Source organism: Alnus glutinosa, chromosome 12, assembly GCF_958979055.1.
Source record: "Alnus glutinosa chromosome 12, dhAlnGlut1.1, whole genome shotgun sequence".
In the NCBI taxonomy this organism is placed as follows: Eukaryota; Viridiplantae; Streptophyta; class Magnoliopsida; order Fagales; family Betulaceae; genus Alnus; species Alnus glutinosa.
In genome coordinates, this window is record NC_084897.1 from 6805996 (window position 1) to 6822181 (window position 16186).

Sequence of the window (16186 nt, forward strand, 5' to 3'; positions counted from 1 at the left end):
ATTGGCTTTTGCCTAGTATGTGTGATCGACTCCTTGATCAAGTAAAGGTGTATGTCAACGCAGAAGTACCATGCTGTTGGCTGGATTTTATTAGTTGTTACTGTTTGTATTTATTTGAGTCTTTGACTCAAGTTGAATATACACCTTTAGGGTGGCTGAATGCTGTAAGGGTCGAATGTTGTAATGTTGTTTGTATTAATGAAAATTCAACTTTCCCTAAAAAAAAAAAAAAAAAAAAAAATAGCTTACGCGGTGCATGTGAAACTGATATAGGGTGGAGTGGTCCTTATTATAGAGGGTGGCTTAAGTACTAGCTGGCTTACTGACGGAATGACCTTTACGGCAAGGCAGCTAATTACTGCTGATATATGAGTATAATTAGAGTAATTAATCAAATTAAGATTTGAAGATGGGCTTAATTAATAGCTTCCGGCCGGGGTGGTCCTGTCCTAGTGTCCTGGCTTCAATTTCAAGCTGACCTAACTTTTCAGCTGGTCTAAATTTAAGAGAATTGTTTGTCAGCTCAAATTAAACTCAATGTTACAATTTAATAAAATAAACGAAAAAAAAAAAACTTGTAATACATGCATAATAAGTGATCGTTATGCATGTGATTAATCTATGTATAATTAATACAGTTTATTATGGTTTAAAACTAATTTCTTAAAGATAATTAGCAAAATTTATGTTTAAAACTAATTTCTAAAGCACTTAAGCTGAATTCAAGGTCGAGGGTGCCAAAACAAGCTAGGTTTTAATTTTCATAAAATATCAATAATATCCAAGGGTCTCCAAGCGGACAAAAATTAGGTACAAATTAACTGGTTTATAGCTAATTCTTACGAACCAGTCTAATAAAGTGGGATGTGTTCCTAAAGCATGTAAAAATTACATACTTTCTTATTAATGTTATTAAAAAAATACGTGAGAAGTAGATGCAATTAAAAAGAACATTTGTTTCTCACATGCTGATCGATACATGTCACTTTATTATACTGGTTTGTAAGAATTTAAAATGGCGTGTTCCAAAAAAAATGTGAGAAGTACATGCTTTCTAATTAATGATATTAAAAAAAAAAAAAATTATGTTTTTCACATGTTAAGGAATACACGTCACTTTATTAGATTGGTTTGTGAAAATTAACTACAAATCAATTTGTAACTAATTTATATCCCGAGCGAAAACTATATCTTGTTTATCGACATTAAAGATATTTGACCAATAGTGTTTCATGACAATGATATTTGACTATGTTGTTAGTTTGATATTTGACAATAAAATTAGATATATATACTAGTAAACCATTTCGCATTTGTTGTAATATCACAATTTAAAAAATATAAAATATCATTCTTGTTTTCCATTACTAATAAATAGATATCATTATACCTCGATATGATTTAAACCATATCCGATTGACCCAAGTATTTCACCATTTTCGTACGTAAAGAGATCGTTAATTTTGGAAAGCACCACTTCTCTTCTGTCTTCACTTTAAAAATAATTAATTAACACAACAAAAAATTAATTAATTATATAGCAATGGGTTTATAACATCAAGAAACAAAATGGAAATCAGGTTATTTGCAACACCTTACCAGATCGAATCAAATCAATTGCTATTCATACAAGCTTGATAATTGTGTCAAAGTAATTAAGAACTTTAATTCCAATTTAGTTTGCTTTTATCTCTATGAAGATTTTGTTCCTTTATTAAAAAATTGATTGCGATTTTTTACTTTAATCTTCTGGCCAGTATTGTTTGATAATTGTTTTGAAAATTATTTTAAAAAAAAACTAAAGTCTGACCCGCCGTGGCTGGGTCACAAATTGGGTCTCATTTTTCTTTTTTTCTTTTTAAAGAAGGGAGGGGTATTTTAGAAATTTCACTTTTTTTGTTAGGATTTAACGTTGAATTTTGACGGAATTGTTGAAATTGAAAAAAAATAAATAAATTAAAAGATAAATACTCTAAATTGACAATGAAATATCAATAATTGTACGTAAAGTTTTCTCTTAATTTTTTTTATTTCGTTAGCCAATCAACTGTGGGTGAAACCATGAAAGATAGTTTCCGTCTGGGAATTTAAAAAAAAAAAAATTGAAAAAAGTTTATTGGTACTGTCACGTCAACAAAATAAAATAACACCGAGATAAAAGATTATAATTTCTAACCTTACTCGATGCAAAAAAAAAAAAAAAAAAAAAAAAAAAAAAAAAGTTCACTTAATGAAGCCATGCATTTTTCATTTTTAAATACCAAATTTATTTATTTATTTATTTAATTTTTTATGGGGTAAAGTAAAACTAATTAAACAGGTTCTTCACTGCATGCCCACTAGAGTACTGGTGTTGATGAAAAACAATTAGACAAGTGGGCGTAGAAGTACTGGTGGCCTCCTCACCCAATGCAAACTCGTTATTGTCACTCCCAACGCCCAGTCTTCGCCACCTAATCACGCTCTCTACACTTCTCTTTCTCTTTCTTATCGATCGAAGACAAAACACGCACGTGCACACAACTAACCAAAACCCAACCCCATACACACGTACCAGAGCTTGACAGGTATCAGAACTGTCTGGTAGACCGACCAGTCAAAACCCTCATATCTCTCTCTCTCTCTGAGACACAAACCCTAACTACTCTCTTTCTTTCTGTTTTGAATTCATTTCTACCTAAGCTAACGACCTTTCAATATTTTTTTCTTTTTCCGATCGTCAACTACAAAACGTGGAATTTCTTGGGCGATTCACATATCCTCCTCAAAGTCATCTAACTTTTCTCCTTCTCCCTCACCTGCGGGTCTGCCATTTACCTTCTCTTCTTTCCTAAAGTTCCTAGCTCCCACACCTTCTCTTCCCTTTGTTTTTGGTGGGATCGATTAAAGGCCTTTGATTTTTAGATCAGATGACCACTTCTCCTTTTTGGCTATTTACAATCATTGAAACCCGAAAGTGATTTTTTTTTTTTTCTTTTTTTTTTCCTCTCTTTTTCCTTTCCTTCTGGCCGGGTCTGATAATTGATAGAAAAGAGCTGAGCTCGAGTAGGTCTGGCGGTTAGAACTGATCAGCTGGACCCATGGCTGCACCGCCAAGTAGCCGGCTTCAAAGCATGTTGCAGGCGGCGGTGCAATCGGTTCAATGGACTTACAGTCTATTCTGGCAAATCTGCCCACAACAAGGGTACGTATGTAATTTCTATACCAAAGAGAGAAATGATCAAAACTCCACACTTCTCATCAAGAATTGTGATTTTGCGTTTAATTATTTCTTCATGTTTATATGGTGGCCCAGGATCTTAGTTTGGGCAGATGGCTATTACAATGGAGCAATTAAGACTCGGAAAACGGTGCAACCAATGGAGGTTAGTGCCGAGGAGGCATCTCTTCAGAGAAGCCAGCAGCTTAGAGAGCTCTACGATTCATTGTCCGCCGGAGAAACAAACCAGCCCGCCCGGCGGCCTTGTGCCTCCTTATCACCAGAGGACTTGACCGAGTCGGAGTGGTTTTATTTGATGTGTGTCTCCTTCTCTTTTCCCCCTGGTGTGGGGTAAGTTCTGCAACTTCTGCTAGATTAGCTTTCTTTTCTTTTCTCACCAATCCGCCGCTATACAACTGAGATGAAGCGAATATCAGCTCTTAAAGTTTTTGATTCATTTACTTATTATTACTATCAAATCATCAAATTAGTAAAATAATAGTCTTGCTAAATAGCATTCCTCTTGTGTGTCAAGTGTCAATCAGCAATAAGCACAAATAGAAACAAAATCATGGGCGGATGATTTCGTTTGTCTCACTTCAAAAAATTTCTAGCTACTTTCTCCCTTCTCTCACTTCAAAATTTTCCTTTCCTAGATAGTAGGACATTTATTACTGTTAGTGTCCGATCAATTTTTGAATGCATACATGGCTGGAAAACAGGTCCACGTTCCAAGAAAGAGTAATTGAGCCTGCTGGAAATCGTGGTCTGCCCAACAAGTTCTTGGAAACAAATCCCGTTGTTTTTTTGAATTACTCTATAGTTTGAAAGATGTTCCTGGTGCCGTTTAAATTGCCCGCACGACACATTTAGGGAGAGCCTTTAATTATATCAGTTTTTTCTTTAATTTCCTCTTCAGTACGTTCCCATGGATTTGTCGTTTAACAGTTATAGGATTGAAAACTACTTTACTGACTTCTGCAAATATGTTTGTGGAAGCTGTCTCAAAAAGTCATGGTAATCAAGAGTTATAAGTAAATTAGAAAAAGTTGAACACTGGCCCAATGAATTTGCTACTTTGGAAAAACAAACAACCATTCTAGGCAACTAAAGCACGTTTCTATTGTACTCAGATTTCTTACATCTCTCTCTGCCTCCATGACCAGTCCTATTTCCAAATACCTGAACATCAGATTTTTGTACTCTATGATACTTTTATTTACATAGAATCCTATTTTTGTACTCTATGATACTTTTTGTACATGATACTTTTCACATGCATGTTAATCCCCATCCACATAGAATCCTATTTTGAATAGAGTTTTTCCTTATTCTTCTTTCTTTCCTAGTATGGAATCGTCTTCCTATATCATACGTTAAAGCAGTTTTGCATGCCAACATGAAATGTATAATAAATTAACAGTCCATTTTGCTGTGATTCATGAATTACTCTAACAACATTATCTCAACTAAAACAAGAAAAAAAAAAAAAAAAAAAACTTACAAGCCGAAATTTACCAGTTTTGAGCAGACGAATAGGCTTACAAATATATTTTCTATGTTATACATACACGTCTATAAGTTTGTAAATATCTAATTACGAGGGACGTGATTGTAGGTTACCGGGAAAGGCATATACAAGGCGGCAGCATGTATGGCTCACCGGTGCAAATGATGTCGACAGCAAAATCTTTTCCAGAGCCATTCTTGCCAAGGTATTTTAATTTGCCTTTCTTTTTCTTATGCATTTGAGAACGTACTCAATTAGTGCGAATTTACAAGCTTCTTTTTAGTCCGATTCAATAACTAACTACGTCCTCGATCTCCTGCTTTCCAACTCGAACTTCCTTGCGGCTGCATGAACAGAGTGCTCGTATTCAGGTAATCCCAAGGTCCACGCAGCTTCACCTTCTCTACTACGTACATGTTTTTCTTTCTATCAAATTATCCATTGACTAATTAAGAAACCACCCATTTCTCCAAAATTTTCAGACTGTAGTATGCATTCCTCTCCTGGACGGCGTCGTTGAATTTGGCACAACAGATAAGGTACGTATATATATATATACCACCAATTCTTTTTCATTACTTTGCGTGCTTTGCATAAATATATAGCAAACGAATATTCCTGACAAATTGTTCCGCACTGTAGGTGCAAGAAGACCTTGGGTTTATCCAACACGTCAAAACCTTCTTCGCCGACCACCCCCACAACCACCACCAGCAGCCTCACCCACCAAAACCTGCTCTCTCCGAGCACTCCACATCCAATCCCGCCACGTCGTCCGACCACCCTTCCCGCTTCCACTCTCCTTCGGTCCCGCCCATGTACGCGGTGGCTGACCCACCGGTCAACGGCAACCCAGAAGACGAAGAGGAAGAGGAAGAAGAAGAGGAGGAGGACGAGGATGAGGACGGAGAGTCCGGCTCGGAGGCCGAAACTGGCCGTGACGGACGGCCCAACATCGCAGAGGCCCAAAACCCTCAGGGAATAGCCGCCGCCGAGCCGAGCGAGCTCATGCAGCTGGAGATGTCAGAGGACATCCGACTAGGCTCGCCAGACGACGGGTCGAACAATTTAGACTCGGACTTTCACATGCTCGCCGTGAGCCAATCGGCCATCCCCACGAACCACCAGCGCCAAGCCGACTCGTACAGGGCCGAGTCGACTCGGAGATGGCCACTGGTACAAGACCCATTAGGCGCCAGTGGAATGCAAGTTCAACCACCAGATTCAGGTATTAACTAAAACTGGTAGTTAGGGCTTCCAGATGTTATCTAAACTTCAACGTACGCAACGTGTCTCCTTTACGATCCTTAAATTTGGTCTCCCCGATTGGGGTCAAAGTAGTGGGCCCCACTGTCGTCATGTCACTGAAAAATCGAGACCCTAATCACCGTTGGATGAAAATGATGTCAAAAATGCACATGGGAAATGGGAAATGGCAAATGGCAAATGGGTCCCCCGACAAATTGTTTACACGTGGGTCTGGGTTCCACTGTGCATGGGAAAGCCCTAAAGCCTTAAAGGCTTTTCGGCTTTGCTTTCTACTTTCTAGTGGTACGTGAAACTGTAGCTTCTGCCTTCTAGGGATCCTGACTTTTTGGCTGAAAAGGGGCAAAATATTCCATGAAGAAGGGTGTCTCGACTCAATGGGTGCAACAATTGGAGGAAATTTGAACACTTATTGGGACTTCAACTAACCCTTGCAATATTCAATACAGTGGTTGACAGACAGATAGTCATGACATTATTAGATATATCATTGTTTACAAATTAATTTTTGTATTAGAAAGTAGGATCTCCCATCAAAATCTGTCAACCTGATTTACTGTCCAATCATTCACAATTGTCTACGACGCTGTTTGGTAATTCATTGACAAATTTTCAATTCTCATTTCACTTCTTTCAAAAATATTAAATAAAAAACATTCTAATTTTTTTACACTTTTTACATCACATCAATAATTTTTTATTACTATTCAAATAAAAAAACTCACTACAAAACAAAATCTTTTTATAAAACATTCTCAAATTTTATATCACATCAATCACTTCCTACTACTATTCAAATAAATATTCCATTACACAATTACTTACCAAACTTACCAAACAACTTCTAACGTGTGCTCGTGTTATTGGTGCAGGAACCCCCCCTCCGCTAGACGAATTGACACAAGAAGACACCCACTATTCCCTAACGGTCTCCACCATCCTCCAAACCCAAAGCCAGCCCAGCCGATGGGCCGAGTCTTCATCCACAGCCTACATCCCTTACTCCACCCAATCAGCATTCGCCAAGTGGACCATCCGTGGGGACCCACACATCCATGTTCCTGTCGAGGGCACATCCCAGTGGCTCCTAAAGTATATTCTATTCAGCGTACCATTCCTCCACACCAAGTATCGTGACGAAAATTCGCCCAAGCTGCGCGACGGCGACGCCACCACTCGGTTTAGGAAGGGAACCTCACAAGATGAGCTCAGCGCCAACCATGTCCTCGCCGAGCGCCGTCGCAGGGAAAAGCTCAACGAAAGGTTCATTATACTAAGGTCATTGGTGCCGTTTGTAACCAAAATGGACAAGGCCTCAATATTAGGGGACACGATTGAATATCTTAAACAATTACGTAAAAAGATTCAGGACCTAGAGGCGCGTAACAGACAGATGGAGGTTGATCATCAACGGTTGAGATCGGGGGACCTACAAAGGTCTAATAGTTTGGGGGACCTACAAAGATCCAATAGTTTAAAGGACCAGCGAAGTGGACTAACAGTAGTGGACCGGCCCCGATCGGGTCAATCCGGGCCAGATAAGAGGAAGTTGAGGATTGTCGAGGGGAGCTGCGGTGGTGCAAAACCCAAGATGGTGGAGTCACCACCACCGCCGCCACCGCCACTGCCACCGCCACCGCTATCACCAACCTCGATGGAGACCTCGGTACAGGTGTCAATCATAGAGAGTCAGGGGTTATTGGAGCTCCAATGCCCTTATAGGGAAGGGTTGTTACTTGACATCATGCAAATGCTCCGGGAGCTCCGGATTGAGACCACGACAGTCCAATCTTCACTGAACAATGGGTTCTTTGTAGCTGAATTGAGAGCCAAGGTATAACAATAATGCTGGGTTTTATTAGACTTTTTAAGATTTCTAGTAACAATCTTATTTTTTATTATTATTATTTTTGACGATAATTCTTTTTTGTGTTTCATTCTCCTCAGGTGAAGGAAAGTGTTAATGGGAAGAAAGCAAGCATTGTGGAGGTGAAGAGGGCCATAAATCAAATCATTCCCCATACTGACCCTTAGATAATTGCAGAATATGAGAGGGGGGGAACCCGTAAATTACTGACTAATCGATGTAGTAGTGTACAATTATAGTGTTTTTCTGATTGTCGTTGAGATCAAGTAGTCAATCTCCCCCAGTGTAATCTAACAAAGTGTATGTGTAATAGCATAAAAATGCCAAGAAATGCAAGATGGAATTTCTCGAATAAACGCCTGTTGATACACTGTATTTGAAATTGATATTTGAATATTGTATAGCTATAAATTATAATCATCTTTGCAGCTGGCCAAGAGTAGGAACAATATCTGAAATTGGGCAACCTGTTAGTCAGCATTTATGGCCATTTACCTGTTCAACAGAAACCAACTCATAAGCTTATAGCTCAGACGGATTCGGCGACTGTGCCGAGCACGTGTTTTGTTGACGGTTCAAACCACACCAGAATTTGTCATTCCCTTTTCAAGACCAGTCTTAACCTAAAAGAGCTTTAAGCAGGCAGATTTGAGGCCTCAGGCCACATTTTCCAAGACTAATTACAAAGCCAATCAGCATTCATCATAACAAGGTCTATTTGGAAGCATTCATGAATTGCCCTAATGTCATAATGTAAAAGATCAAGTAGCAACAATATCTCAAATTGGGCAACCTGTTAGTCAGCATTTATGGCCTTTTACCTGTTCAACAGTTACCTACTCATAAGCTTATAGCTCAGACCGATTCGGCGTATGTGCCGTAAGAAAACTACAGCATATGTGTTTTTTCGACGGTTCAAACCACACTAGAATTTGTAATTCACTTTTGAAGACCAGTCCTAACCTAAAAAAGATTTAAGAAGGCAGATTTGAGGACTCAGGCCACATTTTCCAATACTAATTACAAAGCCAATCAGCATTCATCATAACAAGGTCTATTTGGAAGCATTCATGAATTGCCCTAATGTCATAATGTAAAAGATCAATCAGCAAAGTGTTGATGAATCATAAGGAGCTCACATTTTGATTTTGGCATAGCCAAACGGAGAAACTATTTAAACGCAACAAAATTGAATAGAATTTGAATCATTATCTAATTGTATAACATATTGGTCGAAATAAGTGCAACTAGAGCTACAAGTATATCACAAGAGAGACAGAATGCGATATGCACCTGCACCAGGAATTTGTACGCCAAAAAAAGAAGAGAACAAAACAAAATTCATTTATGTGAATCCATTCAGAACATTCTAACACTCATAAATTCCATGATCAGGGAAAATTTAATGCTTTGAAAACATGGGTATTTTCTGCTTTAATAGGAAGCTTCTTCTCACAACTTTTCGCAACTTATCCAATTATATTCTCTTTGTAAGCATGGACCAAGGAAAGAATGAACCACCAAAAAAGCACCCATCAGACTGAAAATTTGCTAGCAGGCAGATAAACCCTCAATACAACATTTCGTTCAAGTTGGCATCACTCATCTTCTCCACATCTTCTTGGGACAAAAGGGTTTTGCTACTGCTGCTACCAGCTTTATCATATGGTTGAGCCATCTTCCTAAGGAACTGAACCGAGAGAAACGATTATTAGCATTACACAACTATATCGTATATGACAAACATGCTACTTACATATTGTATTAAACTGACTTGTATCCAAGATATGAACTTTGAATTTTGTCATCTTGCTTTAATAACAAACCATTTAAAAATTGTCACGATGCAAAAATTCAAAATTTCATAGTTCTAGAATTTTCAGATGGTAATTTTGTTTCCGCTGAAAAGTTGCCAAAAAAACTTTACTGATCAACCAGAGAGATATGTAGATCTTCATCTCAGATCCTTCAATCTTTATCTGTTTGGCCAACAAAGCCAGCAAACTGTGTCACACAGGCATGTGGATGGGGTAAGGTGAGATTAAATAACTGTTCCTACTAAACTCTCACACTCAATCCTCCTTGTCATTCCCCCATGATCATCACAGACAAAAGGCAAAAATAAAAGAATGCAATTTCAAATCATACGATAAGCCAAAATAGCTCAGGCAATAATTTTTGGATCGCTATCTGGTAAATTAGACAAAAGATGACACTGATGTGCTTTCAAGTTGTTGGTAAACTATCCTTGAAACTTTGATAGATGTCTTTCAAACTGTAAAATGTCAAAAGCTTGTAGAAACAACATGTGATAGCAACAAGGGTCCTACCTCCCGTGCTATATGCAGAGCCATGTCCGTGCTCAAATTCAGGTGTGCATCACGTAGATGCGACAGAATCCACCTAGGCAATTTAGAGCGCTTGTCATGACGGCTATACCTGCACAAAATTAAGGTCAACAGTCCAACATATAAAATTTTCTCAAGATTGGGAACTGCAACCATGAAGAAAATAAAGTAGTCATCAAAGGTATTTGCCCGATAAAGATTTTAACAATCGCAGTGCCAAGTCCCCAGGTAAAATCAACTAACTCGTTCTGGGAACGTATTACTGTCAGTTTCCTCGTACGCTTTTTAGCAGTCGAAGAAGAGAGGATAAAAGGTCAACAGATTCTTTTAAATATCATAGTTATAAAATGTTCCATCAATAAAGAAGGGGCTTTCTGGACCTTCCCACAAGCAATCAGTTATATAGGTGCCAATTCCCCACTGACCACTTCGTACTAAACTTTACTTGGTTATCTGTCTATTTACATCTTTACAACTTTTTGTTTGTTATTGTAGCCCTTGGTGGACCAAAACAATATGTTACAGCTCGACGAACTGACAACTTTGCCTCAGGTTGTTATTTAATATAAGTAAGTTGCTCAACAAACATGAGTATGATTGTGGGAAAACTTCTACAGTTCCAAAAGTAAGCAAAATCAGCACATTGTTTCTTATCCATATGAATAATTCTTAAGCTCCAAAGAACACTTCTGAGCTGGCTCCATTAATGAATACAGGAATTTGGAAAAAAAAAATGATAAACAGGAAATAAGGCAACAGACCTTTTGTCAGCAAAGATCATCATCCCATAATCAGCCTTTGACCGAATTACACGGCCCACACATTGAGCAGCTTGTCTCTGGTCCAGTAAATTTCAATGAATAAATATCTTAATCTTCCAGACGATTTAATGGAGAAAAAAAAAAAAAAAAATCCCATATAGCCAAAACAATAGATGTTCCTTTGACAAAATGGGTGCTGGAACCATACCAAGGCATCAAAAGTCAGAAAATCTCCTTCCTTTATCTGAAAGGTGTCCCGTAGATATTCCAATCGGGCAAGCAAAATCCTGCAAAAACATGCTTTTATCTGTCACATCATAGACAAAGCATTTTCAACAGTAACATAGATCTTCCACTAACTAAAAGTTCATAAAGCTGAACACATACTTAGTTCCCAAAATCTATTTCACGAAGTAGTACAGAACCATTGTATCTTAAAACTCACTTGCTCAATGTGTACTGGAAAGGAACACCAAACATGATGACTAGTCTACCATAATGACGATCAAAGTCTATACCTTCAGCAACTTTTCCCCTGCAAAAGTACAGATATATTCTCAATCTAACTGAACCTGTATCAATCAAATATCTCCTATTACACAAGCAATTCCTTTAAGACTCAGCAAATGACACAATACTCATAGAAAGATACATGGAGACTAGACATAGAATCTGAGTCACTTCTCAAATTTTAGAACAAGAAAATGTAGGCATATAAGATGGAGATTGCCTAGTGCGGAAGTGCCCATCCCATTGAAGTTGGCCACTCAAAATTCAGCTTCAGAGAGTGGGGCTGCAGAACTTTAGGCCTAACAAAATCACAGGAACCTTTAGGCAAAATTTAATCTGCCAACATCTTTGGCTGTAAAGGCACCTGAACAGGGGCAGATTGCCTCAAACCAAAACACATTGCAGTCAGTTTGATAATAAACAGATAACAGTTCCCCCCCTCTCCCTTCTCCTTTGCAGCAAGTGCTTGTTGGACCACCATCTATATTTCTCTAGAGGGGGCTGGCTGCTATAGAATTTCCACAGCATTGCATGGTGTTCTTCTCATCATTTATAGTGTTAACACATACTGGAACTCAGGCGCATGCACTTGATAGCCCGAGAGTTTACAATTGCACCAGAGAATGGCCCCTTATAAAGACTACTACTATATTTCCTCCATTACATTCTAGAATTTCAATGGCATTCAGTATTCAGATTGATCCTTTTTTTTTTCCCCCATCTGAACGTTAGAGAAACGATTAACTCAACAATTCCCAACACTCACAATGAGTCAAACTAAATATCTCCACCTTTGCAAGGTGGAGAAGCAGTCAACTAGATGTCTCCACCTTTGCAAGGTAGAGAAGTATAACTAGGTTAAAAGGCTGAAAAACATTCAAAAATTCAAGAATCAATAGATCTTGAAAATTTTAAGGCAACTTTTTATCACCAAACAGAACTAATTTTTTTCTTTTTCTTTTTCTTTTTTTTTATTTTTTTATTTTTTATTTTTTTAAAAAAGGCATTTAAACGTGACTAATAATGATACCTGGCAACAGAGAAAAATATAGCACCCCTCCCGCAATCGCAAGCCTTGCGATAGTTGTCAAGAGCCAAAGTAGTTTCCACCACATCCTGTGTCTCGATGAATACAAGCTTATGCTGCATTATTTCCTATAACAATCAGAGTGTCAAGAACCTTTCTAGATAATCAAATACTTAACAAAACTCAGGGGGGGCAGCAGGGTGAAATTCAAGGACAACAGAGTAGAAATTAAGAGAATATGGATAATGCAGCTACCTTCAAAATTCCATTGTCATTCCAACTATTCACTATTCCATCCATGTATGAGTAACTGACAAAAAAGCATACAATCCCATCTGGAACAATAGATGCCATCTCCACCAAGAGCCTCCCATAATTTCTTACAACACCAAGATCACTTCTCATATCAAATTTGGTACTGACTGGAAGCTGATCGCTGAAAGAAGAACCAAATTACCTAGATACTTAGCAAAAAAGTAAAATAAACAAGAGAAAGTGGCCTAGATGTCTTACAGACTAAAAAGTCATAACAAAGATGGAAAGACTAAAAATCATGATCTGCCAGCTGAAATACTAACATATTTTAGTAAAACTTATACCTTCCACGAGTGAGAACCATTGGGCAAATGCAATCTCTTGTTAAGGACATTTTAAAACTTCGACTGACAACTGGATGGAAATTAAGAAGACGGGGGTAGAGATCAATTGGACTCAGAGTTCCAGATGTTATGACAACAGACTGAAATCGATCGAATACTGGCTTTATGGCAAGAGAAGCATCATGGCAACTAAGCTGAAATGTCAAATACAAAGAGAAAACAAAATATTTAAATACTAAATTCAAAAAATAAGACAAATTAGGATGTAAATCTTCATTGCAACCACTGCCAAAGAATAGAGAAAGTTTGCCAACATATTAACTGAACCCCAAAGGTAAACTAAACTGAAAAAAGAACAAAAACGAAGGAAAAAGGATGGAGAAAAAGAGGGGGAGGTGGGGGAACCAACCTGAAGCACAGGGTCAGGAATATGCGGCATTCTCTCATCAAAAGGTTCAATTATAATTGAAAAACCACGCGTGTACGTCCCCACGAGTGTTGCAAAGTCACATATTGTTTGGATGTGTAAGAACTCATCTGTATCGGTGATTTCTAGTGTCAACATCAGTGAATGTAGGCGATCATAACAAAATTTCAATGTTTTTTGATCAATTCCAGCATAGGTATTAAGAGAGGCAACAAACGCAACAGGCCCCTCCTTCTCAACATTATCAGTTTCTAGCCGCCCCTCCAGATATTGGACCAATCTACGTAAGACTTGGAGAAAATGCTCTGCTCGACGAATATTTCCCGGCACCGCCTCCTTCAAAATATCATCAGGTAAGGCAGGATTAGAGAGCCAGGTGTCCGAGACTGCAAGATAAAGAAAGTTCAGTCGATGACAACCAAGGACATTGTCAGACAGAAATCGTGGGTCTTAAGAATGAAATATTGATGTAGTCCACATACTAGGCAGGTTTCCTCTTTGTGCCAAACCCTCAACAAGCCGATTGTATTCTGCACGCAGTCTCCCAGCATCTGTAGCCTTGAACCTTCCTACCATGTCAAACAATTTAAACAAAGGCTGTATCAAATTTTAGTTTAAGGTCCAAAGAGAGACTAAAAAACAAATGTAGTCAAGAATAATCAGCTATTAGGCCTTAGAATCGCATCAGAATAATGACAGGCAAACACAAAAGAAAGACCTACATATTAAAAAGAAATAAAAAGAAAAAATTATCCGGGTAACGGTCAACCGCATTGCATGGGCCCCACATCGACAACATTAAGAAGGGAATCTTTAGTTTCCATGAAACAACTAATTATGAACCTAATACACAGTATATATCATTGAATCAGAAAGAATTTAAAAATTGAGGAAAAAACACATACTTCTCAATCTCCTGACGCATTTTATTGAGATTCCTTCTGGCCCCTTCAAGGGTCTGCCTTCTAACACTAACACTAAGAGCCTCAATACAAACATTGTCAATATTATGTGCCTCATCAAACACTACAACAGACTCCCTCTGCATTTCCTTGGATATAATCCCAGCCACCTTAGGATCCAGCAGATACTGATAACTATAAACCACCACATTTGCAAACTGCACCATATGTCGCGCCAAGAAGTATGGACACCACCCTTTCTCCTTTCCATACACCCTCAGATCCTGCAAGCACAGTAACAAGTTTTGATTCAGGAATTGTTCTACATCTGACTGATTTTGGATCTAGAATGTAAAAAATAATTGGCCATTTTAATATCTTAATTCGGGTTGAAAACCCAAATTTATTCTTTAATTATCAAAAACAATGGGCATAATCAGATTTCATTCCTTTGAGCTAAAATGGGGATAAATTTGCTTAGAACTCAACAAAATTGTTATTATGCAGCCAACAAGGATACCACGGGCAGCAAAACGTGTTATTTCTTCATAACTATCCAGAATCCATGAATAAAAAAAAAAAAAAAAATTATAATCCAAACTGAAAATAAGTTCCAGCTACTTCAATACGATGATTAAAACTTGTTTAACATAAACTCAGAAAAATCAGAAATAACCACCGATTCTCGTTTAGAGGCTAGCAATGTCGAAACCCCATTTGGCAACAAACACTTTTCTTTCCTAATTACCCAAACAACCCATAAAAATCAACCAAAAACACAATCCCAATGCTTGAATCAATAAAACAATCAAACCCCAATTCATTTCTACCTGCAATGTATAAACTCCCGGCGGCAACACCGCGCTGGACGCCGACCTCTCATACTCCTCGAAGAACTCGCACGTGGGCACGTTCGGGTTGGCCGCGGCGGCGGCCCTGACCCAGGTGGCGGTGAGTCTACGGCAGCTGGCGTCGACGGAGTCCCGGTTCTCGGCGGCGAGAACCCGTGGGTTGACGCAGAGGTTCTTGCGGGAGGAGAGGCCGACGGCAAGGATCTTGGCGCGGTCGCCGAGATGGGTGGTCTGGTAGGCGTGGAGGAGCTTGAGCTCGGCGAGTGTCTTCTCCATCTCGTGAACGGTGCGGGTGCAGTAGATGAGCTTGACAGGGTTGTGGGGCTTGGAGAGCACGTAGCTGGTGATGAGGGAGAGGAGAGCGATGGTCTTGCCGGTGCCTGTGGGCATTTCGAGAAGGCAGTGACCCTTGGCGTCCAGGGATCGCTTGAGTTCCAGCATGTAGGCGTATTGCTCTGGGTATATGTGGTCGTAGGGGAAGTACACTGTTACGTCCTCCATTTGGAACTTCATGGCTTTTAGGGTTTTGCGAGAGACGGTGAGAGAGAGAGAGAGAGGGAAAAGAGGTTTGGGGCCGAGTGTATCAGAGCTGGTTGATTTCCAGAGCTCTAGTTCTATTGTTCTTCTATAACTCCTGTTTATGTCTTTCTACTTGGTTCTTCTATAGCTTGTCGTTTAATGAGCTACAAGTCTTTTTTCTTTTCCTTTCGTTTTTCTTAAACTGCAATTCGGTCTTACTTCATTCTTTTGCACATAGGATTATCAAATTTTAACCCCAACCGCACCTTTAATAGAAAATTAGTGGGTTATGATTTAGGGATTTGACTAATTTTATTAAATAAATTAGATTAGGATTCACATATATAATCTTTTACTTATGCATCGATGCGACCCAAACCCAATATACGATATTTAGGCT

General features: G+C 38.7%; 2 protein-coding genes across 2 annotated transcripts; one reads left to right on the forward strand and one right to left on the reverse strand.

Annotated features, from left to right (window-relative positions):
• Positions 1-2743: 2743 nt before the first annotated feature.
• On the forward strand, positions 2744-8212 carry LOC133852171 (transcription factor BHLH42). Its single transcript, XM_062288865.1, has 8 exons — positions 2744-3184; positions 3296-3550; positions 4818-4914; positions 5066-5080; positions 5192-5248; positions 5352-5937; positions 6848-7809; positions 7923-8212. The coding sequence occupies exons 1-8, from the start codon at positions 3081-3083 to the stop codon at positions 8007-8009; spliced, it is 2163 nt and encodes a 720-aa protein (XP_062144849.1). The 5' UTR covers positions 2744-3080; the 3' UTR covers positions 8010-8212.
• Positions 8213-9015: 803 nt separating this feature from the next.
• Positions 9016-15910, reverse strand: LOC133852170 (general transcription and DNA repair factor IIH helicase subunit XPD). The gene is made up of 12 exons (XM_062288863.1): positions 15247-15910; positions 14420-14700; positions 13997-14079; positions 13497-13900; positions 13088-13281; positions 12744-12924; positions 12492-12616; positions 11397-11486; positions 11160-11238; positions 10952-11028; positions 10173-10281; positions 9016-9532 (listed from the first exon to the last, which is right to left on the reverse strand). Exons 1-12 carry the CDS (start codon positions 15778-15780, stop codon positions 9413-9415), a joined length of 2277 nt encoding a protein of 758 aa, XP_062144847.1. The 5' UTR covers positions 15781-15910; the 3' UTR covers positions 9016-9412.
• Between the last annotated feature and the right edge of the window lie 276 nt (positions 15911-16186).